Source organism: Lactuca serriola, chromosome 5 (genome assembly GCF_051521515.1).
Source record: "Lactuca serriola cultivar US96UC23 chromosome 5, Lser_US96UC23_V15, whole genome shotgun sequence".
NCBI classification, from domain to species: domain Eukaryota; kingdom Viridiplantae; phylum Streptophyta; class Magnoliopsida; order Asterales; family Asteraceae; genus Lactuca; species Lactuca serriola.
Genome location: NC_136412.1, coordinates 134,142,382 through 134,168,168, shown reverse-complemented (window position 1 = coordinate 134,168,168; position 25,787 = coordinate 134,142,382). Strand labels below are relative to the sequence as shown.

Genomic DNA, 25,787 nt, shown 5'->3' with positions numbered 1-25,787 from the left:
AGTGTTAAAAAACATAAAGGTTATGCGACAGTTGCACGTGAGTGTCCCTTGATTTTCCGAAATAATATGATTGAAATTTTCCTTGTGAATGCGCATGAGGTAAGGGAATGTTATCTTCCATGTGTTTTCTTTTACAAGTGAGACCTAAAATTCCAATTGGCCAAAAAATCCACTCGGAGATTAAGAGTAAAATTATATGTACTAGATGTAAGTTTAGAGATTGATATTAAGTTATCCAAAGTATAGGGTTATTTCTGAAACAATATCGTAACTTGAGGGGATTAAGTTAAGATATCCCGTGTAAAATTATTTTGATTTCTGACATTATGCTCCACCCGTGATCATTATTCAAAAGTGGAATCTTATGGTCCAACAGTTATATCCCGATTTTTAGTCAATCCTCCAGAGGAAATACCCAAATTCTCTAAATCACTTACAAGAATTTCCGAAATTTTGATGATATTCAAGACTCCCGCTAAATTTTGCCGATTGGGAACAATGAAGCTGCTATCGTTATTTGTTATAATCATGGCTGCGCTTGTAGTAGCCTGCTCTGCCCACAAAGGCAGCCGCAGTCCTCACCGGATTCTTTTGGATACCGATGTTGAAACAGACGATCTCTTTGCTATTTTGTACCTCCTGAAGCTTAATAGATCCGAATTTGATTTGCAGGTTCTTTTCCTCTTCACCTATTCTCGATACATGCTTTCTCGACTTGTACATCATGCTGCATTTGTTGCAATTTTCTGTGTGATTTCAGTCGCGATTATGTTACTGTAGGCAATAACGATTAACACAAATGCATGGTCAGACGCTGGGCATGCAGTGAATCAAATATATGATATTCTTTACATGATGGGGCGGGATGACATTGCTGTCGGTATGGGGGGTGAGGGTGGAATACTCGATGATGGTAAAATACAGCCGAATGTTGGTGGATATATTCCTATAATTGACCAGGTATCTAATTATTTTTGTAAATCTTAAACCGAGTTTGGTTAATATTCTGTGATTATTATCAGTCTAATGCTAAGTTAGAACTTACAATCAGGGGAGTGGTACAGCTGGACCTTGTAGATATAGACAGGCTATTCCTGTTGGAAAAAGATTGTATAAAGATACAAACTATGGCTATCGAAAAAGCTTTCTTCCACAGGTATATATTCAAATGCTTCTGTTGATCAACCTCCAACTCTAGATTGACTATTAGTCAGTGTTAGGTAGGATGGAATCCAAAAATGGGTTGTTAATATCATATTTTAATTTTGAATTATGAACTAGGGAAGCAGGAGATATTCACCTCTTCAACAACCAAGTGCTCAGAAAGTACTAATCGACAAGATATCTGAGGGTCCCATTAGTTTGTTTGTAATTGGGGCACACACAAATATTGCCATTTTTCTTATGACTAATCCACATTTAAAGAAAAATGTTGAGCGCATTTATATTATGGGGGGTGGTGTGAGGTCAAAGAACCCAACCGGTCATCCTGGTAATGTATTTACAAGCTTCAAAAGTAATCCGTATGTGGAATTCAACTTCTTTGGAGATCCTTTTGCGGCATATCAGGTAATTATGGTCCCTCTTTGACATTACTATTATTGTTGTGCTTTTGTCCATCGTAACTAAATACTTTCTCCTTCTTGAGTCATCTAAAATACTTCTAGTGTGCCCCTTGGGCATAGTTTGGCTCTAGGGTGGCATCTTTGCAAAAATAGAAGAGGGTTGGAGTTTCAATTTCAATGTGGATTGGGCTCACTGTAGGCATTATGCTATTATGCTAACCACATATGATATTTGGTGTTTGTAATGGTAATGGATTGTTGATTGAGTTGGTAGAGTCGAAGTAGTTGAAATATCACAAATTTGGCCACTATGTGCCTACTTTCTGTGGGCCAGCTCAAGGGTTGCTAGAAAATCTAGAAAAACAAAGGAGATACAATTCATGTCTTTTATTGTTCCTTTAAGATATTCATTAATGCAAGAACATGACAATTTGGTCTTGTACTAGCTCTTGATGTTTCATTTTCACAAAAGACGTGATTGCCCTCCTTATCTTCATCATTAAAACTGCAGTAGAAAGTTTGTCTAGTTCTGTCCCGTCCAAATGTAAAAACACAGCCTAAGGGAGTATATAATCTAGCATTTTGTGATCAAAATATAAAATAAATGAATGGAGAATATACTCACTTTTACAGGTTATTCATTCTGGTATTCCAGTCACCCTTGTTCCCCTAGATGCAACAAACACAATTCCCGTTTCAAAAAACTTCTTCGAGGCATTTGAGCGTAATCAACATACATACGAGGCACAATATGTTTTCAAGTCACTTAAGATGGTCAGAGATATATGGTCTGACAATCGTTTCTATGAGGTACTAGAATTTAAGACATTTTAAATATCAAGTTTAACAAAGATAACCTTTTTCTACGTTGGTTTCAATTTTGCAGAGTTGTTTTATGTGGGACTCATTTATGTCAGGTGTTTCCACTTCAATTATGCGTAATCTACACAAACAACATGGAGAAAACGAATTTTCAGAAATGCATTATATGGATATTACCGTGGTTACTTCCAATAAACCTTACGGGATATCTGATGGCTCAAATAAATTCTTTGATGGTCGTAAAATTCCAAAATTCAACTTAAAGAGAAATGGAGTTCATAGTGGTCATGTTCAAACCGGAATTCAAGATCCTTTTTGCCTCCAAAAAAATGGGACAGGGAGATGTAAGGTAAGTCCTTTCAGAAAGATATTCGGTAATGTTATCCAATTTGTTATGCAAGACGCCGTAGCACTAGGACTACGACTGATGTCACTGACACAAATAGTGCAATTTTGTTATACCACCCAAAAAGGTGGAAGAAGTTGGACATAAACTCGTTCTCTATCTATCATTTGTACCAAAGACATAAATACCCTCCTTATCTTCATTATCCATCCCCCATATTTGTGGTCCTATATTTTCTCCCAAAAAGATTCAAAGGCCAATTTGGGACTCTTAACACATATCGTGAAATGGAGACTCGTTGAAGATTAGACTATGTGTGTTTAATTTGTGGAGACCTTCGATTAGACTAATCTGTCGAAAGTGTAAGTTCTTCTTAAGTGGTCTTAATAAAAGTATTGTTGTTTCCATATAATGAGTTCTGCTCAACAATCTGGTATTGAATGATAAAGATCGAGACAAAATATATAAACTTTGTTATTGCTGTATAAGGATGGCCCATTCATCTATCAATTGTAGAATTTGAGAATTTGCTAACAAGCCAAGAAGCTACGGCTAAGCAAATGGGATGCATCACGCTGATGAGTGAAGATGAAGCACTCTACACAAGTAAAAGTCAGGAATTTCAAGTCGTCTATTAAAGGAGGATAGGAGAATACTGACCAAGGAAGGAGTCAAGGAACCTCAAAACCATGAAGATCTCAAAAGACCGACAATAAGAGTTCTCGAGGGAGGATGTCCGAAGGCAACAATGACAACCAGTGTTCTAAAAGGCGCGCCAAGGTGGGAGGCATGGCTTCACCGTTATGAAAATCCTCATAACATTGTTGTTAGGCGTAACGCGTGGCAAGGCATGATATGGCATGCCATGGCGTGTGCTTTTTCGTTTGAGGCACATTTTTTTTGCTCTTTGTTAGGTCTTTTCTAATTGGGGATACAAGTATTGTTTTTTTGTTAACTTTTTGTTATTTTTTATTGATATATCACTTCTAAAAACTAGTTATATTTGATATAAGTTTATATTTATATGGTAATATAATTATAAATTAATACAAAATCGTCGGTTTACATCACGCCTTGAAAAAAAGCCGTGACTCATTAAGTTTGAGACTTGCCCTTCCTGCCACGCCACGCCTCACGCCATGTAGAACCTTGATGACCACTATGAAAAGTTAGGCTACATGTCCATGGATTGTTGGTCAAAGAAAAAGTCTATCGAAACTATTACAGTAACTTCTAAAAAAGAATTAGAAGTTAATTGGGTTGTTGAGGCACTACGTGCAATAAAAGAGAATGCAACTAAAAGTTGAAGGATGTTGAGATACTATGTATCTCATAATTTCCTTGATGAGGATGAAGCTAGGAAGTTGGGCATTCAATATAACAAAATTCTAGGCTCGTTGAAGATCCTCGACACTTTATCCAAGTCTATCCATAGTGTTGCATATGGGGTACCCCTTAAGATAGTAGAATCGGAAGGCACCATAGACTTGATGGTGGTGAATATGGATGGCTATCGCATGGTTTTAGCAATGGATTTCCTAACAAGATATGACCCTGATGATTTGAAAGAGATGATACTATACATATCACTAAGGGTTCAATAATTTACATTTTACCCTTAGATAGAAATAGGACAAGGTCCCGAATCCTATCAACTATGCAACTCAACAAAGGTCTCAAGAAGATTAAGATGAATTTCATGACAACCTTGAAGGAAGAAGACATTCCCTCGAAGATGGACGTTCCAAAGGAGATCAAGAACATAAGGTCACCAGAGTTGCAGAAAATGTTTCTTGTGAGACAAAAAGTGGATCCCATGATGCAACATTTAGATAAGGCAAATACAAACAAAAACAAATTATTTGTAATAGAGACGTAGCCTCCCTCACCCGAGCAACATCTAATCATGATAATTGGGTCAAGAAGGGATCACAACATAACTCGTTAATATTACGGGTATTAGTCAAGGATGACAAAAGAAACATCTCATGTGGTTACAAGTTTGCCAATAGGGGGCATAAATTACTATACAAGATAGTTCAAAGGGTTCAGGAACAATATTATGGTGCAGAAAAAGATAACCAATAGTATCTTTGTTAACTATAGAAAAAAAGTACAAAGCAACAGTTGCATCAACTTTGGAAAAACAAAGCATGTAGCAGAGATGCAACATATCAAGACTGATAACTAAGTAGCATATGGGTTCACAAAAGGGCTAAGTACCGGAATATATGAGACCTTAAGTTATCATCTCAACATGGTACAAAGAATATGTGCTAGTGCTGAGGTGGAGTGTTGAAGGTCATCACTAGCCCAATGGAGCTTAGCCTAATGAAGCCTATCCCTATACCAAAAAAATGTTATAATGTTCTAGAATGACCCGGAAGATTCTAAAACATCGTGGATGTCTATGTAATATTCTAGAACATACCAAGTGACTCTAGAATATTCTAGAATGACATGAACATAGTCACATGAATCCCAGTATCGGAACGTGGTTCACTAGCTTGGATGTATAGGGTACGAGAGGGTAGGTTCATTTCGGTACACCCGGTACATCACGATACGGTGTATCATAGTATCTGATATAGTGTACCATTGTATCCAATACATTATACCATGTTTAGAACATAATTTCAAGGATGGATAACATAGATTATAACATAAACACTTCAAACAAGATGTAATATTGCAACAACTAGCCCTTCAAAATTCAAAACATAGAAATTGAAACTAACTACCAGGAATAAAAACAGAAATAGTAATGGTTTAAAAAACAAAAAACATGAACATTAACACCTAAAGACTTGAAACTAATCCATCATTTGCATTTTCCATTTCCATCTGCATCAACATCATCTCCCTTTATGTTCTCCCAATGCAAGTCTTCGTATCTTGTAGCTCGCCCTTCCAAATTTGCATTTTCTAGATTTATATCCCATTTTTTGGTTGGGCATGCTTTGTATTTTTCAGAAAAACATGACTGGATTCGAATGTTTGAGTGGATAAAAACCAACTTGTTTGCCATTTTACAATTTAAACAATTTCTTTTCACATTGTGAATAGAGTAGGTACTCCAGTTTCTTTCTGTTGAGGAATTACTAATGGGGTGTGAGAGAACTCTTTTGGCAACATCAAACAATTCTGGAATTTCTAAACCGTAACTTGACCACCAATCAATCACATCCATGGTTATCGCATCCATCTGTGATGATGCCATCGAATAAAGTCATTTTTTCATGTAAATGTTGCAAATTGCTCTCGCAACATCCGATATTCTTCTTGAATTTTAGATATTGTTTTAAACGCTTCCATGACTCTAAGCACCACTTATTTATCTAAGTTGGGTGCTTTTCTATCCTTTCCACCAGGTACTAATATTGGAGGGAAGTGATTCGTACACAACAGTTTTTATCCATACACAACAATTTTTGCTTAATGGAGTTGTAAAATACAACATTTTAAAGCACAAACTGTTGTATATGAAGAAATTTTGTTGTGTACGAATCAGTTCCAAATATTGAAAGATAATTTTTATCATATGTAACAACCCGTTCTTTCAAGTCAGTAAAAGTCAATGAAATTCACACTAGTTCAATCAAAGCTTACATTAGATCAAACAAGGAGTTGCACTTATTCATACCTAAGTCTACTACATAGCTTAATTCATAATATATCTTAATATATTTTTGGTTTTTATTCCAAGGGATTTTAAATGAAAGCCAATACTGAACACCCTAACCTGGCACGAGTGAAAACTCACATTGTTATCCTTTTTGCATTTGAGCCTCTATAGCCTTAAGGGCTTGTTTGTAACCTAGTAACTACGTGTGGGTTGAAACCTAAGTTAATATAGGGTAGTATAAATCAAGCATTGGCAAAAGGTAAAGGTTTAAAACGTAAATATACACCTTAAATTAGTGTTTTTGGTCATGAAAATGAAGTAAATCATGAAATCGGTATTGGGAATCTTTTCCCTAATGTGTTTTCGGTCTTATCATCCAACAAAGAAGGAATTTGGTCTTGGGATGACCATATTCTCGCCAAAATGGCCCATTAAGGACCAAATTCTCCAAGGCCCAAATCCATTATGACTGATTTCCCATTCCTATATATATGTTTATAACCGATTTCCCAATTCATTTCTCACTTTTGCCATCGAACTCTTGCCGAATTTCCTCTCAAAAGTCATACGAAATTTACCTAGAATCATCATATCTTCAACCGAATTCCTCAAGAACATTCACCCATCTTCAAATCTTCATAACATTCTTCAAATCTTCAAGCATCCGCTCAAGAACATAAGAACACACCGGATTCACCCCATCGCCCACTGAAAACTCTATTTCCCACTGAAATCACCCCTTCAACATTTCCAAACAATCCAAATTAATTTTGTAAGTATTATTTACTTAATTAATTATTTACAAATTATTTAAATTAATTTATTTTTTATTTAAATACAACGACAAATATAATTATTTTAGGGTAATGTTATTAGTGCGTACGCTACCCGAGGATCGTCTCTACAACTCGTTACTTCCAGTTAATGCACATTCGAGGTGAGTTCATATCCCTACATTTTCAATCTTTTTAATATATATATATATATATATATATATATATATATATATATATATATATATATATATTGGGGGCATAGAAGTAAAACGCAAGACTTTTGTGTTTATACAACTATCTTTTTAAAACCTTACAATTGTTTCAAAATGAGCATTCGCTACACTTTCTAAAAATATTTTATGTATTTTAACCCTTTTGTAATATGTCGAGCATAAGAGTATTTTACTTTCATACGATTAGATTACAAATGTTTTGACTACATTACAGAACATTACGAATAAACTATAATTGGTATAGTTGGGAATCTCTACACTATTTTGCTAAGTACAATACACAGAATCAAAATATTTATTCAAACTATAATTATAGGTATAGTTTGGCAAACACTACTCTAATATATTGGTACAAGTACAAACTACTTAATAATTATTTAAATATAATTATTTTATATTACAAGTACATTACTACCAAGTTATACATACATATTCAATATCGCAAAACGCCACTACACTACACTACACGTAAACTAGTTAATATAGGGTTGTAGGGCACTACTTTGTTGTACCTATCATGGTATGGTTTCTAAATCCTATACAATATAACCAGAGTCTCCTGGAAGGAGAGCATGAGATTTGTCTATAGATCTATACGTGATTGACAATCTTATGCCCCGACTGCTAGCTACAGTTGGAACAGAAGTTCTGGGGTAATAAATGTCATTTAATTCGGACGCCTGAAGAACGTCGTAGAGGTCACTAGGTCATATCAATCATGGTTATATGAAACTCACAACAGCATAACTAACACACATGTTTACGGGATTAACACAACTTCAATGGTTTTATATTACTTAAATAAAACTATGGTACTCTATGATACACTACTTTACAAGGGTTTTCATACAAATACAGATGCAATACAGATGCAATACACTATTTTCTAGAAATATGATACACTCCTTCCAGTTGGGGTATGCAGGAATTCATACAAGGGTTTTCATACAAATACATATACAATACACTATTTTCTAGAAATATGTGTGCCACTATAGTATACACTTTTCAAGGAACATACATGACTACATTACATTCACTATAGAAAATATTGGATTTTGTGGAGGAACACACTAGTATTTTCTAAATTCATAGACAGCTTTTCCGTCACTAAAACATACTTATGAACTCATCAATTCAAATGTTGATACACTTTTAAAATCACTTGTATTCTCAGGGAACCAATAAGATAGTTACACCTGCAAGATTTTAAGGAGACGGAGCTTTCTAAAGTCGTGTCTTTCATATTTTTTTATACCTTTTTTATGCCATAAACAATGTTATGAACAGATGTAAATACTTTAATTTATTAATGTAATGGTTGTGTTTGCTTTGATTACTATAATGCAGTTGTTGTGATACTGTACATAACGTCTTCCGCTCCCGAACATTTCCGTCGTTCCGGTTTGGGAGTGTGACATCATAGAATCGTGGACGTAAAGCAAATCCCAAATAATGTAACAAAATAGTCATCTTTTGCCACCGAGCAAGCAATATTTTTTTAACTTAATGATAATAGGAAACATATTTGTTATTCGACATCACATCTTTAATTTCACCCAACATGTGTATTTTTTCGTATATTTCTCCCATTTTTGCTTCCTCGTCATCACAAAATCTTATTAGCAAATATAGGTTTGTTTATGGCTAAAATGCTCTCCACATCCTCCCAAAACTCTTCACTTCTAATAATTTCAACAACCTTTTATCCAATAACCCTAATATTTTGATCTCCCTGTTTTACCTAAACTCTCCAAGAATTAAGGGTGACGGTTGTAGACAAAGCTTCTCTACAATCCATTAACCTTCTCGATAATACATAATGAGATGCAAATCTCGTCTTTGCCATCTTTCATTACTCGATTGTTGAATTATCTCTAAACATGGTCAAAACATTTATGTGATTATGAAAATATTTTACAACCACTTTCCCTCTTTTATATGTTGTCACCAACCAATAAAACAAATTTGCAAGATCTTTGAAAACCAAATTCAGCGTATACACACAACAAGGAGACCATAAAATGTGTTTGTGTACGTTTTATATTTCCTTCCCGGCAGCCTTGCTATTTGTAGCATTGTTGTAACGACTTGTAGGACATTGCTTGGTCCTATTGTTTCGATGGCTCCAACCAAATAGTTTGCTATTGCAACTCTAGTTTTCTGCACAACAGAAAAGTCTTCTGCATACATGAACATCGCCCCACGACTGTTAAAAAATATGATATTAATGAGTGGCTTGTGCTGTACAGTTGTCCACCCATTAGAAACAATTAAAACACCTTGTGTATACCATATATCTTTTATAGGATTTAAATCCTTTTCTTCATCTCTATGACATTCATCAAGTAGACCCGTCCTTGCTTTCTCGCTAGAGGGAGGCTTATAACCTGCAGGTGCTTTGTTGATAGCACTAACCATCTCCAGAAATTGGGGATTATGTAGCCCATTAAATGGAATTCCATTTGCACAAATCCTTCTCATGATCTTTAACACCCCGTTTCCGAGTTCAACCTAACGAGAGAAAGGAAAGGAAATGAGTGAAAATGAGAAGAAACTAAAAGAGATTGGTGTTCTCAAGTTTCATTAAAAGAGGGAAGTGGAAGGAAGTGGAGGGAAATGGGAGGATCATTTTTCCTCCTAATTTTCCTTCCGATTTGGGAGGATTTGGAAAAAAAAGAACAAAATGATTCATTTTTCTTGCACTTCTCTCCAACTCGGGAACACGAAAGAAAATTTTGTTTTCTTTTCCTTTCTCTTCTTTTCTCTCGTGACATTCTTTTCTCTTCTTTTCTTTTCTTTTGTTAAACTCTGGAACAAAAAGTAAGTCGATTGTGCCCATTAGTGAATATAGAGTTCTTTAAAGCACGAGACACTCCCATTTTTTTAGCATCTCTTACTTTGTTCATCAGCCTTTCATACTTCTTGTGTTCATTAAGTACAACCGGACACCTTTTAATTTATGGTTTCTTGCACAGCATATCACCAAAAAAGTGTACATGTATCCTTGTGTATGAACTAGTAAATTGTTGTTTGCAATGTTTACAAACCAACTTCTTTGAACCCCGACCCGGATTCTTGCTAGTTGTACCAGAAAGAATGGTTACTTTCTGTGCAACAGGGGTTGTCATCCTTCACTTCTTTACCTTGAACTTCTTGATTCTCCTTTACAAATGTGTTTTCCTGGTTGATATCTTCATCTTCATGTAGTTCAATAGGCTCTCTATGATCAGATACCCATTTACCAAATACCATTTTTCTATGATAACTGATAAGTAATGTGCCTCTAATTGCTTTTGTTTCTGTTTAATGTGTGGTAAATAAAACAAATTCGTCCATGTATATATATATATATATATATATATATATATATATATATATATATATATATATAGTGTTGATTACCTAGTGAAATCAGGTGTTTGTAATCTACTGTTGATATGAAATCGTCTATGCACTATGAAATATACTATGAAATCAATTAATTTGTAAAGAATTCTAGACCCACTTAAATCAATGAAATTGATTAAAATTAATGGTATATATGGAACATATCTAGTGAATCGTTGCATTATAATTAGGGGATATACACAATTAATTGCATAAAATATAATTTTTTTTACCGGTCGTCGATCCCATACCCAAAATCAACGTTCCCAAAGCCACAATCCACAATCCAAATCATTGTTCGTGTCTTTCAAAATCATGAATTGAGGCATGGTCAATACAATTTTGCAATCGGTACCTTTTCCGATTTGGGTCGCGTTCCACGTGCAATCGGTACAAAAACATACGCCTATCCAGTTCGCATGATCTGGAACGAAGATCATGGCTACTCTGGTGGCGATCTATGTGACTATGGACATGAAAGACCCTAGAAATTTTATGGATCATTCTAGAAGACACTGGAGTATCCTACACTTAGGACATGGTAGAACATTCTCGAAGCTAGTAAATAGATATAGAGTATGGTAGATGATTCTAGAATGTTGTAGATATATCTATTTAGTATAAAAGTCTAGAACCTTCCTTAGGGGATATGATAAAACCTATAAATAGGTGTGGAGCTCATTGGTTCCAAACTATCCACCATCCAAGAAACACTCAAAGAAAACAAAGTAAAGTAAAGTAAACTAATCTCTCTAAAGTGTAAGTTCTACTCAAGTAGTCTTAATAAATGTATTGTTGTTTTCCATATAAAGAGTAATGCTCAACAACACATTTTTAGTATCTTATAGTAGTTTGTGCACAAAGTATACTATATTAAAACGGTATGTTAATTTCATCTGATGGTTAATAACAATGCCTATTGTTGTAACATTTTCTTCAACTACCTATCAAGATACTGAAACTATAGAATCAGGATGGTTTAACAGAGAGAGTCACTGGAAGGGATTCAGCGGGTGTACTGATTGCTACAAGGGCAAAGCCAAATCGCAACAAGACTAGCTCCCTCGAAAGAGAATTTTTCGTCAGTTTTCTGGATGTAAGTTGATTTTAGATATATGTTTATCTGATTTCCTTCCTTTTTAACTTAATGATATTTTTAAATTTGCTATGTTCAAATGAGTGCCAAAAATATTTATACGTTGTCTCATTATATAAACATATGCAAGTATACGTTTGTCTGATTTCATTCCTTTTTAACTTAATGATATTTTTAAATTTGCTATGTTCAAATGTGTGCCAAAAATATTTATACGTTGTCTCATTATATAAACATATGCGACTATGGTTTAACAATTTTCTATACATATATCATACCAGGTGTTAAACCGACAAAAAAATAAAGGCAGATTCAATTTTACATCTCAATTTCCCAACTACAAGGAAGTTCTCTACAAACCAGATTTTGAAGGGAAAAAACTAGGAAAGATGATTGTTTTTGACATGGATATGAGTGCAGGTGACTTTTTGGCCCTCTTTTATCTTCTCAAAGTACCCATAGAGACAATATATCTTAAGGTACTCTAATATTCATTGTTTCAGTGCCCTAATATTCGTTTTGATTTAATGAATACTTATATTGTTTTTTTTATTTATTTCAGGCAATACTAGTAACTCCAACCGGCTGGGCAAATGCAGCAACAATAGATGTGATCTATGATTTACTACATATGATGGGTCGTGATGATATTCTTGTTGGTTTAGGGGATTCATTTGGTTTGAACCAGTCTTACCCGAATGATCCAAACACTGGCAACTGCAAGTACTCGAAGGCTATCCCAAATGGAAGTGGTGGTTTGTTGGACTCCGACACCCTCTTTGGACTTGCTCGTGATCTACCAAGAAGCCCAAGAAGGTATGTTCAACAAACCCTATATGTCAAAGAATTTACCAAGAGGAGAAATATGTCATTAAGAGGGTGTTTCCTTTTCATCATTAACGTGCCGTTTATTTTGGACTTAATGGACTTAACAGAACCAAACTTAATAGATTCATATATATGAATGTTTCTTTTTTACTTAATATATAAATCATGACTTAATATGCTTGGTGAAGATATGGACACTTTACAGATTCAGATCTCTATTTTCCAATTTCTTTTCTGGATATCAATTTAATTTACTTTCGATGAAGTGATAACAATGATAGACTTGAGATTATACCCTTTTTGTATTATTTTAAATATGAAGCCATTTATTGTTTAAATACTTTAAAATAGAACCGGGAAAACATACTTCATTATTTTAACAATCAAATATATGTTTGCTTTAAAAAAAATTAGAATCATATATATGCCTATTATTAAATTGATAGTCATTTTATTTTAAAATATATTTGATAAAAGAGGGTATAACATTTATTCCTATTAAGACACATTATTAATTCCAGAAAAGAAATGTCCCCTAATATATCCGACTAGGCATCTCTGTATACTCAGTCAATTTATCCGTTCAGGTCTTATTATATATAAAAAAGAAAGAAGAAAAAAAAAGAAACAGACCCTTGTATGGGTAAAGTAGTTGGATGGGTAATGATGTGTGACTGGATAAAGTGTTGTATACATAAAGTTTGTTTCTAATTTGGACTCAATAATCAGTCTGAATGAGACTAATGACTATTTTAGCCTCACAATCCAAAAAACAAATTTCACAATATTTGTTTATTTTAACAATATTCATCAACTTTAACTTGATAGGAGTTGGGAGGAAAAGGAAGGGAAAATATCTAAAAGTTTAGTGTCTTAAAATATTTAAACTAGTTTTTTGGCTTAATCCATTAAGTCATTTTATGCATATTAAGTAAAAAAGAAACAGTCCAGATTTAGTGCTTAACTCATTAGGAATGTCCAGATCGACTAAATAGATTGTCCAGAAACTTATCTAGTAATTTAAATAAATATAAAACAAATATGAACTAACTAAATAGATTCTTCAGAAACTTATCTGGTAATTTAAATTCAACTAAGTAAAAGCAAAACATTAGGAATGTCCAGATCAACTTTGTCTTTGCAAATATGGGTTTTCAATATATGTTTTCTCTGTCTTAGACAGATTTGAAATTATGTTATTTTTGGCAGATATACAGCAGAAAATTCTGTGGAGTTTGGAGCTCCTAGGACTACTGATTTCCCTCAACTTAGACAACCATTAGCACTCGAAGTTTGGAACTCAATAGCGAAATCTGCTGATCTTGAATCTAAAATTACCATTTTAACCAATGGGCCGTTGACAACTATAGCAAAAATTATACTTGCAGTAACAAATGCTAGTTCTATCATACAGGTAACAGGTTCATCGATTCATTTCTCATATCTTTTCAGATTAAAATAAACTTCATAATTATAATATGCGTTAAATGCAAGAGATAACAATATACTCTCGTGATCTGTTGTTTATCATTGCATCTATTCTCATTTATTTCTAATAGAACTTCGCACTTTAAAAAAAACTACCACATAACATGGAATATTCTTCGAAGTAAAATACATAAATTAATTAAGGTAGGTTGCTATTCCTTGCATTTGCCCCTTATACTGTCCTTGAAGAGTCATGTACAAATCACATATTTAACTGCAGGATGTATTTATAGTAGGAGGGCATATCAACTACAAGAACAAAGACAACGGAAATGTTATCAATGTTCCTTCAAACAAGTACACTGAACTGAACATGTTTCTTGACCCTTTAGCCGCAAAGGTAGTTTTTGATTCATCACTTGATGTCACACTCATCCCTCTTTCCATGCAACGAAAGGTTTGTTCATTTCCACACATCATAAAAAAGTTGGATATGAAGAAAAAGACACCTGAAGCTCATTTCAGCGAACATTTGTTGACAAGACTGTATCACTTGCAACAAAGGAATCATAGATATCGACATATGGTATTTCTTTCAAATTATTTTTCTATACGTAAATACATAGTTAGTATCCATGCTTAGATGTAGAACAACTCGAAACTATAGTTTTATGTATAACTACCACATATTCACATAATTAGGCATGTATGACTTGAGCACTCATTTGAAAATTTTATAGGACACGTTCTTGGGGGAGATCTTGGGTGCAGTTATCTTGGCTGGTGATCAACAAACTTTAAATGCAACCTTTCAAGTCAGACATCTTAAGGTTCATGCAACAGGACAAATATCTAAAGATGGAGAAATTACAGAAGACACTGAAAAAAGGAAATCATTCAAAGTATTGGAGACGTTTGACCACGTATCATTTTATGATGTTTTTGCAGGCCGTCTTTCTGATTACACACAATCGAGTGTCGTTGGAAGCTTCAGCGAGCAAAAGAGAATTTGGAGCACTCCGGATTGATGATCTTGAGGCAGTTGTAAACATTGCATATATTACAATGTTGTTGATCATATCAATGGGATGAAAAATAATTGTGAAATAAAATAACATTGATGCATGATGTGCTACCTGTATATGTTTTGTTGTGCAAATATCTAAACATGACTCTTTCTTTGTTCCCTTGCGAAGTCATATCCCATATTTTGAAAACCGGACCGGACATCGAACCGGTTGTCTTATCGGTTCGATGGTTCAATTGGTCCCACCGGTTGGACCGATCCAAAAAACCGGATATATATATATATATATATATATATATATATATATATATATATATATATATATATATATATATATATATATATATACATGGCTTTTAGAGACGGAAGAATCCGTCGCTATTCCGTCACTAAATGTTGTTTGCGATGGATCAGCGACGGATTGACTCCATAGGTAATTAAAACGTGGCAAATAACTCGGCGAGGGTTTTAGCGACATATCTGTGTTTCTTGGCGACAAATTTAGCGACAAAATATCCGTCGCTAAATGTCACTCACTACATTTACTCAGGGCATTAGTGACAAAATTTGTTAATGTCATTCCGTCGCTATTTTGTCGCAAAGTTCAGTGATCAGTTTTTTTTCCGTAGCTAATCCCTTGCAAATTTCATATACTAATTTTTTTTTCCCGTCGTTGATATGTCGCAAACGTTAGACATGATTTTTTATCCATAGCTAATCCCTTGCAAAATTCATACATTAATTTTTTTTTTCCGTCGCTGATCTGTCACAAACTTTAGACATGATTTTTTTTCCGTAGTTAATCCCTCGCAAAACTCATGCATTAACTTTTTTTTTTTGTCACTAATCCGTCGCGAACTTGTAATATCATTTTTTTATTATGATTCAAAAAGAAAAAATACTACAATCATCAAATTATTATGCTAAAAAAACATCAAATAATGATACAACCAAACATTACAATACCAAAACTATCAAAGTTTACCAAAGTATCATTCAAAAAACATCCAAAAACAAAATTGTCCACATAACATCAAACTCCAATAGTTGAGAACATTTTAACACCAAGAAATCCAAAGTATGCAAAAGAGGTACAAATAGAAAAAAAAAAAAGTTTAACCTTCAAAATAAGCATCGGGAAATGAGTTTTCACATAACATAACTTCAAAATAACATTTTCGTTGCTATCTTCATTTCATGTTCATCCAATCATCTTTAGTTCTCATTCCTATAAAACATTATTCAAAACAATCAAAAACATCAATACAAAACATTAACAAGTCATTCAAAAACATCAAATACCAATGGTTAACATGATATTACCTCTAATTTTCAATTTCCCATCATATTTTGCAAGGTTGCATACATCTATTGTTGCAGCTTTGGCATCCATTTCCTCACGCATTTGTTGATGATTTCTCGTTGTCGATCTTTTGTTATTATATAATTCAACTGCAAGGGTAAAACTGTCATTTCACATGTATTCAGACAAAAAAACCGACAATTTGAAACTACAAGGGTAAAAAGGTCATTTACCCATCCGACAATATTAAGGCCTTTCTCGATAAACTATCTTCTCTGTTGCTCTACCACTCTGCATATACTCTACAAAACAAAAAAAAAAAAACAAAATAGTAATTTCATTCATTTATTTCTTTACTTAGTAAGAAAAAGAAAGTAATATCTGGAGCAAGATAGCCAAAAGTTCCCGCTACAATTGTTGTGATATGAGATTCTTCATCTTCCAAGAGTTTTGCAAGACCAAAATCAGAAAGGCTTTTGTAGCTCCCATAATCACAACATTAAGTCAAGCATCCCAACCTAAAAGCTCAGATTTTTCTGCAAAAAAAAAAAAAAAAATCCAAAAGTAGTAATCATATATTAACAATTTTGAAGTTGGAGAGTTGCAATAGCCTCTTAGATTTACTAGATATCTATGTTTAATGCTTCCAAGAATTTCAAGCTATCTTTCAAAGAATCGATCAAATCCTTCGTTTAATTTTACTATTCTTTTAATGCAAATACGTTTCCAATTCCATCATCCATTGATAGTTCCAAATCCTCCAGCTCCAGTTACATGTTCTTCATTTAAAGTTTCCAGCTTTTTTATAATATCTTTTGAAGAGTATGGTAAGTGTAACAACAAAATTTTCAAAACAAATTTTTCATTTTTCATCAACCAAGTTTCCATAAAAATATTCTCAAAAATATCCAATAGTAGTTCTCGAAACATAACATATATCAAGATCACAAAATCAAATCCTCTCTCTAGTGTGTACGGGTCACGTCGGCGCCTTTCCACGGTCCTCGCTAGTACCTAAAACACATAACACAACAACTGTAAGCATAAACGCTTAGTGACTTCCCCAAAATACCGCATACAACACATACGCCACTCGACGCTGTAATACGACCCTCCGGTCGGTGTGTCTCAGCGGGACCCTCCAATCCCGTAGCTCGTTGGACCCTCTGGTCCGGTCATAGCTCGTTGGACCCTCCGGCCAGGTCTTTATCATCATGCAACATACATATGACACATGACACATAATCTCATACATAACACATAAGACCCTCTGGTCAACACATAATACCACTCTAGGTAACGTATAGTGAGAAGACTCACCTCGTGTAACTCGGAACCTCAAACTCAGAGAAATAAGACCTAACCTCCGCCTAATCATATGAAATAATCATTTGTCATCAACATAATTCCCTAGGCTAGAACATTTCCTCTAATCATTCTCAAGAGAGGTAAAAGACCATTTTACCCCTTACTTGACTCAAATACACTAAAGTTGACCAAACCCTAAAAGTCAACAAAAGTCAACCCTCCGGGTTACGCTGCGTGTACCAAACATGTACGTTGGGCATACCCGGAGCCTTCACAGAATCGGGGTACGCGGCCCCTTATGCCGCGCGTATTGAGATTACGCCCAGCGTAATGCCCAACTTCCTCATCCAACTCATTAAGGTCTTAAACGGTTAAGACTTTCATCCAAAATTCAGATCTGACCCTTCTAACATGATTTAATCCATAAAGTTGAAGCCTTTAAGCCTTTGCATGGCTGTAAAAGGTCACTTTGTGCTCAAAACACCTTTCCTCTTTCCATAATGAGACTATAACTCATGCATGCCACAAGATCCACGTCCAAGACTCAATTTTTATGACTCCTCAACACATATTACACTAGAAAAGGTCAGATCTAAGCTTATGGAGACTCTTTGCACAAAAATTCTCCAACTTTGAACCAAAAACCCTAAAAATGGTCCAAAAAGCAAAACTAATGAAGAACAAGGAAAGATTTGAGGTTTTTACCTCAGAAAGGATCTCCAACCACTATAGAACTCGGATCTACACTTGTTCTTCAACTTCTAGCTCCAACAATGGCTCCTTCTTCTCCTTCTTCACCTTGAAAAGACAACTTTAAGCTCAAAAACTCACACACAAGCTAAAGCACGAATTTCAGCTCTTCAAGGGCTCTCTCAAGGGTGTATGGTGGCTAGGGCAACGGACTACATGTTCCTTTTATAGTGCAAGGCCACAAATTAGGGTTTTGCATCTGAGCGTTACGCCCTGTGTAACCTTAGGTACGCCCAGCGTACCCGAATGACCTGCGTACAAATTAAGCATGCGAGTACGCGCGGCGTACCCCCAGTACGCTCAGCGTACTCACTCATTACATCTTTTACTTTAAGGGACTAACTAGCCAATTCTCCAAAATAGAAGGGTTATAAAGCTAACCTTGATTCCGGGCTGTTACAGTAAGTCTCCATGAAACATCACAATCGATGCACCTGAAGAACAAATAAAAAAAAGATAGAAATTTAAGGGTGGATTCAAGAAATGGAAGTATATGATATGATCTTTAATTGTTATTAGAAATAGAAATAGAAATGAAATTCACCTCAACCAACATCTACTGCAAGACCTTGGCATCAGTTTTACCGAGTTTTTTGTAAAGAAAACAACCCCAGAAACACATAAGTGCAACAAGAAGCAATGCCTCCCAGAGTTTTTTAAGTGCAACAAGAAGCAATGCCTCCCATAGTTTTTCTTTACATTATGGCTTCCTGTTGTTATAAAATCTACATTTATTAATTCTAAAACATAAAATGGTAAGTAATCTATTGATTTAAACAAGGAAAATGAATGTGATAGTGTAGTAGATAACATAGAGATATTAGTTTACGCAATAAGAAACTTTTATGTAATATTTTGTAGATTAAGAATTAATTTTAGTAGAGTTTTTATGAAAATGCACAGAAAATGTTATCTTCAATATTTGGATGAAACTTTTATGCAGCAGATTAGAAGAAAGATACAAGACTGTTTATAAATTTGGAATTTAAGGTAAAGGGTAGTTGGGTTAAATAAAGTCAACTAAAAATAGTTTGACTGAAATTAAAAAGTTATAAAGAAAACCTGTAGGCTGTGAGCATATTGAACCTCCATCATCATCTTTACATAACTGATTAATATGCTTCCCACACAAGCCACGGTTTCTAAGAAAACTGCAAATAAGCAACAAATAATTACAATTTTCTTCATGATATAACAGAGTCAACACAAAAGTCAACATACAATAAAGTTTTAGAAAAAGTCAAAAGGGACTGAAAATGAAGAATGAAGATAAGCATATACTTACAAATTCAAAAGGCTCCTCATATTCCCAAGTGATGTGGGAATACTTCCACTCAAAGAGTTGCTAGAAACATCCCTGCAACATACACAAACAAACCCTAGTTTTAACTTTTAAGAAGAAGAAAAAAAAATTATTTACTATGGACAATATTTAAGTAACTTACAATGTTTGAAGATTCGAAAGATTTCCTATTTCAACAGGAATAAACCCACTTAAGTAATTATTCTGCATCATTTGAACATCTTTATTTTTAGATGTTAACATCTTAAAAAAATCTAGATTTTTATATGTTATTGGACAAGTGCTTGATCGTTTTTTAATATATATATATATATATATATATATATATATATATATATATATATTGTCATAGAAAGTCAAATAAGAATCATTCTTTTTGTTGCCTAGTTATACAGATGTAGAAGAAGATCATCCTATTTATCTTCCACTCTCTCACCCCATAAATGTGAATCTAGCAAAGTCAGATCTTCAGGTCTTTATCTTTTGTTGTATTTATTTGTTTATTGTTGCATCCTTCTTTTCTTCTAATTCTCTAACTATCATCTAATTCTCAATTAACCTGTTAAATTCAACTAGCATAAAAACAGTGTCTATTCACCAAAAGATATACAAAAATAGTGTCTATTCTTATATGAAGGCACCAAAAGATATAAAAAAAATCATAACAGAGCAGAACATACCTTGATAATCTCTACCAGCTAATCTACACCACTTTCTCCAGGAAAAAAGGCTGTAAATGTAACGACCCAAAAATCACGACTAAAAATTTCTTTTAAAACATTACTAAAACTAGATTTATAAAAATGTATCATAAGTTAAACATAACTTTCGAGTATTAAATTCAAAACATAATATCATTATCAGAGTCAAACATTCCCAGGCTAACTGACTATGGTGTGTGCTCTGCAATCTTCCCGAGCTCCTCTTTTGAAAACCGAGTACCTGGAACCAAAACTGAAAACCGTAAGCACGAAGCTTAGTGAGCTCCCCCAATCTACCACATACCATGCAATAACATATAAAGCACATAATGGGCCTTGCCCACTGCATCGGACCGAAGTCCCGACTAACTGGGGCCTTGCCCCCTACATCGGACCGAAGTCCGGAAGCTGACTGGGACCTTGTCCCCTGCATCGGACCGAAGTCCGGACTAACTGGGGCCTTGCCCCCTACATCGGACCGAAGTCCGGAAGCTGACTGGGACCTTGTCCCCTGCATCGGACCGAAGTTCGGACTAACTGAATAGAACATAGCATAAACATATCAACTAGCATGAACACACATATACTGCATACTATATCGGGCCGTAGCCCGGAACACATAACACATAAATCAGGTCTGAGCCACGAAGGCATCAAACATGCTAACTACTACATCGGATCGAAATCCGAAGCTGACTGCTAGCTAAACGGGCCGGCATTGTGGCCTTAGACCCGTTCCTACTGAAGGGAAACTCACTTGAACTGCTGAGCTCTGCTGATAAACCTTTGGCTGCTACTCGACAATCCCCTGAACCGCTGCTCCTCTAGCTCTCCGAGCTATCAATATACATATAACACTTAGTCTGACAGTCAACTATGTCAACTCTGGTCAAAGTCAACCTTCCAGGTCAACCCTACTCGCCGAGTCCTCCTAATGACTCGCCGAGTTCATAAGCTCAGGGTCTTTCTATTCGCGACTCGACTCGCCGAGTCATTCTATGACTCGCCGAGTCCAACTAGTTCCAAGTCCTGTCCTGTCCAACTCGCTGAGTCACCACCCGACTCACTGATTCGAGTCTCAACTCGAAGGGTTTGAGGTTTCGCGACCTGACTCGCCGAGTCCACTAATAGAATCGCCGAGTCCAAGGCAATCTTTAACCAACTCGTCGAGTTGTTCTTCCAACTCGCCGAGTTGATGCCTAACTTCATCCGACTTGACGAGCTGTTCATCCCACTCGTCGAGTTCCTCCTCATCTTCAAGATACTCGTCGAGTCCACTCGAAGGACTCGCCGAGTCTATTCAGTCCTTAATCCATGCAGTGGCTTTTCGAGCCAAGCAGGGCTTCCAACTCATAGATCCGTACTTCTAAGGCCTATCCCCCACGTAAAGTGGCAAACTTTACGTGTAGATCAAGAGATCTAGGCTTAAAACACATTCAAACTAGGGTTTATGGCAACATACTTCTTCAACATACCAAGGGCTGATACTTTAGGGGATTCTAGACCAAAACAAACATGGATCTGAGGTAGCAACCTCAGATCTGGATCTCTAACTCGAAATGGTTACTTATCATGCCAAAATGTCCCAAAACTCACACATGAGAATAGATCTAGGTGCAAAGGGATTCCAAGCAATAGCTTATTACCGCTAATTGGTCTGAAATGTCTTCTCAATCCCGGATCTAAAGTCGCTTCTTGCACCTCCAAAGCCTTTCTTCCTCTTCCAAGCTATAGTGCACTCTTCAAGGCAAGATCTAGCTCTAAAATGGATATGGCGGCTAGGGTTTGGTGTTCTGGGGTAGAGAGGCAGTAAAGGAACCCTAGGAAGGAGAATGAGACGCTTAAATAGGCTCCAAGTCCCGGATTTAGGGTTTTCCTCGTTCAGACCCAACTCGTCGAGTCTCCTTGGCCGACTCGCCGAGTCGGTCGCTTACACCTCGACCCGGATCCCGCTCGGACTCGCCGAGTCCTTCCATGGACTCGCCGAGTCTCCCCTTAAAATTGAGGTCTCCTTTCCTTTCTTGACTTTCCAAACTTTGGGTTGTTACAACTCTCCCCCACTTAAACTAAACTTCGTCCTCGAAGTTTGCTATGACCAACTGTCCTGCGAACTGCCTTCAACTCTCTATCTGGAAAACTAACACCCTTCTGTCCATCACTCCAGCCACTCACAGTGCTGGTCACTACTGTTGGTACATACTGAATTCTTCTCCTTTCCCTAATTTCCTCAATGTTACTTCCTCCGACTGAGAATTTTGTACCCCTCATCCGCCTACTGGATGCACTGAGACCTCTCTGTTCCAACTAATCTACCGATATCTGAGTAACCGGACTCCCACCGGTCACTACACTCCATCGCAATCTCCTAGTCGCTTCCAGCGACTCCTGAAGATACTTCGACTATCTATAACTGCTCTATCCATTCTGCCGCTCATACTGAAACGATACTGCTGGAATCAGCTTGCTTATATCCCATCTGATTACTCAACTCCTACTAACTCGAGCCTTCCCTCCTGAAAGAAAAGCTACCTGCCTAGCTATCCTTACAGATCACTTACACTTGACAAAAGGCTCAACTGATCCTGCTAAGAGAGACTTGCCATTTCCAAATCCACCGACTATACGGTCAGCACTTGCATTCCAACACAAATACTAATACTGTCCAAAATTCTGAAACTTTCCAAACACTGAGCTGCCTGCAATACTGAACATGCCTGAAACTCTAAACTGCCTGAAACGCTGAACCGACTGAAACGCTGAACGGCCTGAAACACTGAACTGACTGAAACACTGAGCTGCCTGAAACACTAAACTGGCTGAAACACTGAACTGCCTGAAACACTGAACTGGCTGAAACTCTGAGCTGCCTGAAACACTGAACTGGCTGAAACACTGAGCTGCCTGAAACACTGAACTGGCTGAAACACTAGGCTGCCTGAAACACTGAACTGGCTGAAACACTGAACTCCAACCCAACTGTGGAGTCTAAGGACTCCTCACTTAGTCGCTTCCACGACTTCTGAACGAAATCTTCCTCTGGGACTAGTTTCCACTAGTTATCCTGTCACTGTGGCTCTAGCAACCTTCCGATCCAACCGATCGGATCCATACGTCACATCCTGACATCATCAATTCCACGACTAACAACATGATGGCTCCCAGACTGACGGTAGCCCTTAACATACCCGAACCCCAACGGTCCACTACTACTCTGATCTCATAACTGATGTGACGATCTATAGCAAAAATTGTTGACTTAGCCATAACTGAACCATTTGGGAAATCCGAAATCTAACCCGTGGATTCCCATATCCTCACTCCTGCACCTGAACTGGTGGGTACTACTGCTTTCCCGCGTCCAACATGCGCTCATGCTTCCTACCAATCTGATAAAGGCTGCGACAACGCTCGCGGACTTACAGCTCTCTAATACTATCTGGCTGCTAGTGAATGCTACGGCTACCCCCGCAGACTTATAACACCAGTACTACTATCTAACTGCTAGCGAATGCTACGACTACCCCCGCAGACTTACAACACTACTACTACTATCTGACTGCTAGTGAATGCTACGACTACCCCCGCAGACTTACAACACTACTACTACTATCTGACTGCTAGTGAATGCTACGGCTACACCCGCAGACTTACAACACTACTACTATCTCGAGGACATCCTGACTATCCCTAGTCCCGCTAGTGATTCCTCATCCCGATTTCCCAAAAAGAGCCCCTAGTCTCTGAATACTGCATCATTCTTGACATCTTATATCCTTGATATACTTAGCGCTTCGTCGAGGAACTCTTCGGCTTGGTTCCCAAACCAACCGTCTACTAATCCGGATACAAGAAGCTTTCGTTGGGAAGTTTCCAAACTCCCAACTCCTGAATCCACGCAATCCTGCATGATGACTCTGCCACTGGCTACTAATACGAAAACATCTCCTGCTATCCGTTCTCAGGATCCCCATTCCGACTCACTTGAGCCTCTATAGGTGGTCCTCCATCCTGGATTCCTAACCAGCTTCTAATCATCTCGATTACACGAACTAATTGCTGGGAAGGTCCTCGAACTCCCAAATCTGAACTCCTCAATCCATCGATCACCGTGCTACAACCACTTCAGAGGCCGCGCAATCATTTTGAGTCTACGTGGCTCTTATTCTTGTATACTTGGAAGGGTTCTCCCCCACTTGGATTCGACTAGATCCTTACTGCTCACTGGTCGAAAGGATCTCCAACATTCCTTTCATTAGAAGGGCGATATGTTGACCGCCGATGTTTACCCCTGCCAGCGCTCCAACTAACTCCTGCCAGGTCCGCACCCTTCCTGCTATCTGACTGCGCACCCTTCGATCCTTAACTGTAATTGCTTTAGGGACTACATCCCGAGAATCTGTGTTTGGGGTGCACATCCCCAACCACTTCCTTACTGACCGCTAGCTACTCCACTAAAACTCTGGACTATCACTCCTGAGAATATAACTGATCATTCCCCAACTAACGCCTTCCGCAAGTAGTAAGGCACTACTGCATCTTACACATACATGCTATAGATACTGAATCCAAAGTAACCTGATCTAGAGGGAACGACCTCCAATTCACTATTCGAATTCCAAGGTATGCAGATGGCATAAAACTCGACCACAAGCAGGTAATATAATACCTCCACACTCAAACGTACTGATAACAATGCAGCAACAAAACAATAATATCACAATAATAGATGACAGAAAAGCAAAAGATACATACCTCCATCACCCAGTGCTGCTCGAATCCCTACTTAAATATACCGGAAGACTCGGCTCTGAGCCGTAGGCGCCCCTTGCCCGGCCCTGATGTCCGCTGGTGACTCTCGAAGTCCCAGGGGCAGGAGCTGACACCTGCCCTGCTGTAAACAAACTCGGACAGTGGGCCTTCTTGTGGCCTCTCTGACCGCAATGGAAACATATCGGGTCAAGTCCTTGGGCAATGGTAGTAGTACAATCCCTGCTGATATGACCCATTCGACCGCATCTGAAACAGCCCAAATCATCACCTTTTCTACGCCTGCACACACCCATGTGCGTCCTTCCGCACTCCCCGCATCGACTGCGGTTCTGATAGTTCCTCGCCCTCAAATCCGAACCCTTGGGCCTCTTACCCGAACCTGAGGCTACCTGAGTCTCATCCGCTTTCCTCTTCCTTTCCGACTCCCTGCCTGCCGACTAAACAACAGCTGTCTGATCCTGGAGCCTCTCGATCAATCTATCAGTGATCCTCACAACCATGTTGGGCAGATCCTCG

At 37.0% G+C, this 25,787-nt stretch overlaps 1 protein-coding gene and 2 long non-coding RNA genes across 5 annotated transcripts; 1 reads left to right on the top strand and 2 right to left on the bottom strand.

Moving 5' to 3' along the window:
* The first annotated feature begins 352 nt into the window (after positions 1-352).
* LOC145052998 (nucleoside hydrolase 3-like) lies at positions 353-15,295 on the top strand. Of its 3 annotated transcripts, none has more exons than XM_079000952.1 (12): positions 353-672; positions 781-960; positions 1,052-1,156; positions 1,282-1,569; positions 2,199-2,375; positions 2,452-2,736; positions 11,731-11,853; positions 12,135-12,332; positions 12,416-12,669; positions 13,891-14,095; positions 14,390-14,695; positions 14,850-15,295. In XM_079000952.1, the coding sequence occupies exons 1-12, from the start codon at positions 457-459 to the stop codon at positions 15,135-15,137; spliced, it is 2,625 nt and encodes an 874-aa protein (XP_078857078.1). In that variant the 5' UTR covers positions 353-456; the 3' UTR covers positions 15,138-15,295. The 3 variants fall into 3 exon arrangements, with proteins under 3 accessions (XP_078857078.1, XP_078857079.1, XP_078857080.1); XM_079000953.1 differs by having other exon boundaries at positions 761-960; XM_079000954.1 differs by lacking the exon at positions 353-672 and having other exon boundaries at positions 827-960; positions 1,039-1,156.
* A 1,720-nt stretch (positions 15,296-17,015) lies between these two features.
* On the bottom strand, positions 17,016-19,148 carry LOC145052997 (uncharacterized). Its single transcript, XR_013684306.1, has 3 exons — positions 18,879-19,148; positions 18,453-18,545; positions 17,016-17,453 (listed from the first exon to the last, which is right to left on the bottom strand). It is a non-coding gene; the product is annotated as an uncharacterized LOC145052997 (long non-coding RNA).
* A 21-nt stretch (positions 19,149-19,169) lies between these two features.
* Positions 19,170-20,534, bottom strand: LOC145052996 (uncharacterized). The gene is made up of 4 exons (XR_013684305.1): positions 20,237-20,534; positions 19,943-20,004; positions 19,783-19,854; positions 19,170-19,648 (listed from the first exon to the last, which is right to left on the bottom strand). It is a non-coding gene; the product is annotated as an uncharacterized LOC145052996 (long non-coding RNA).
* Between the last annotated feature and the right edge of the window lie 5,253 nt (positions 20,535-25,787).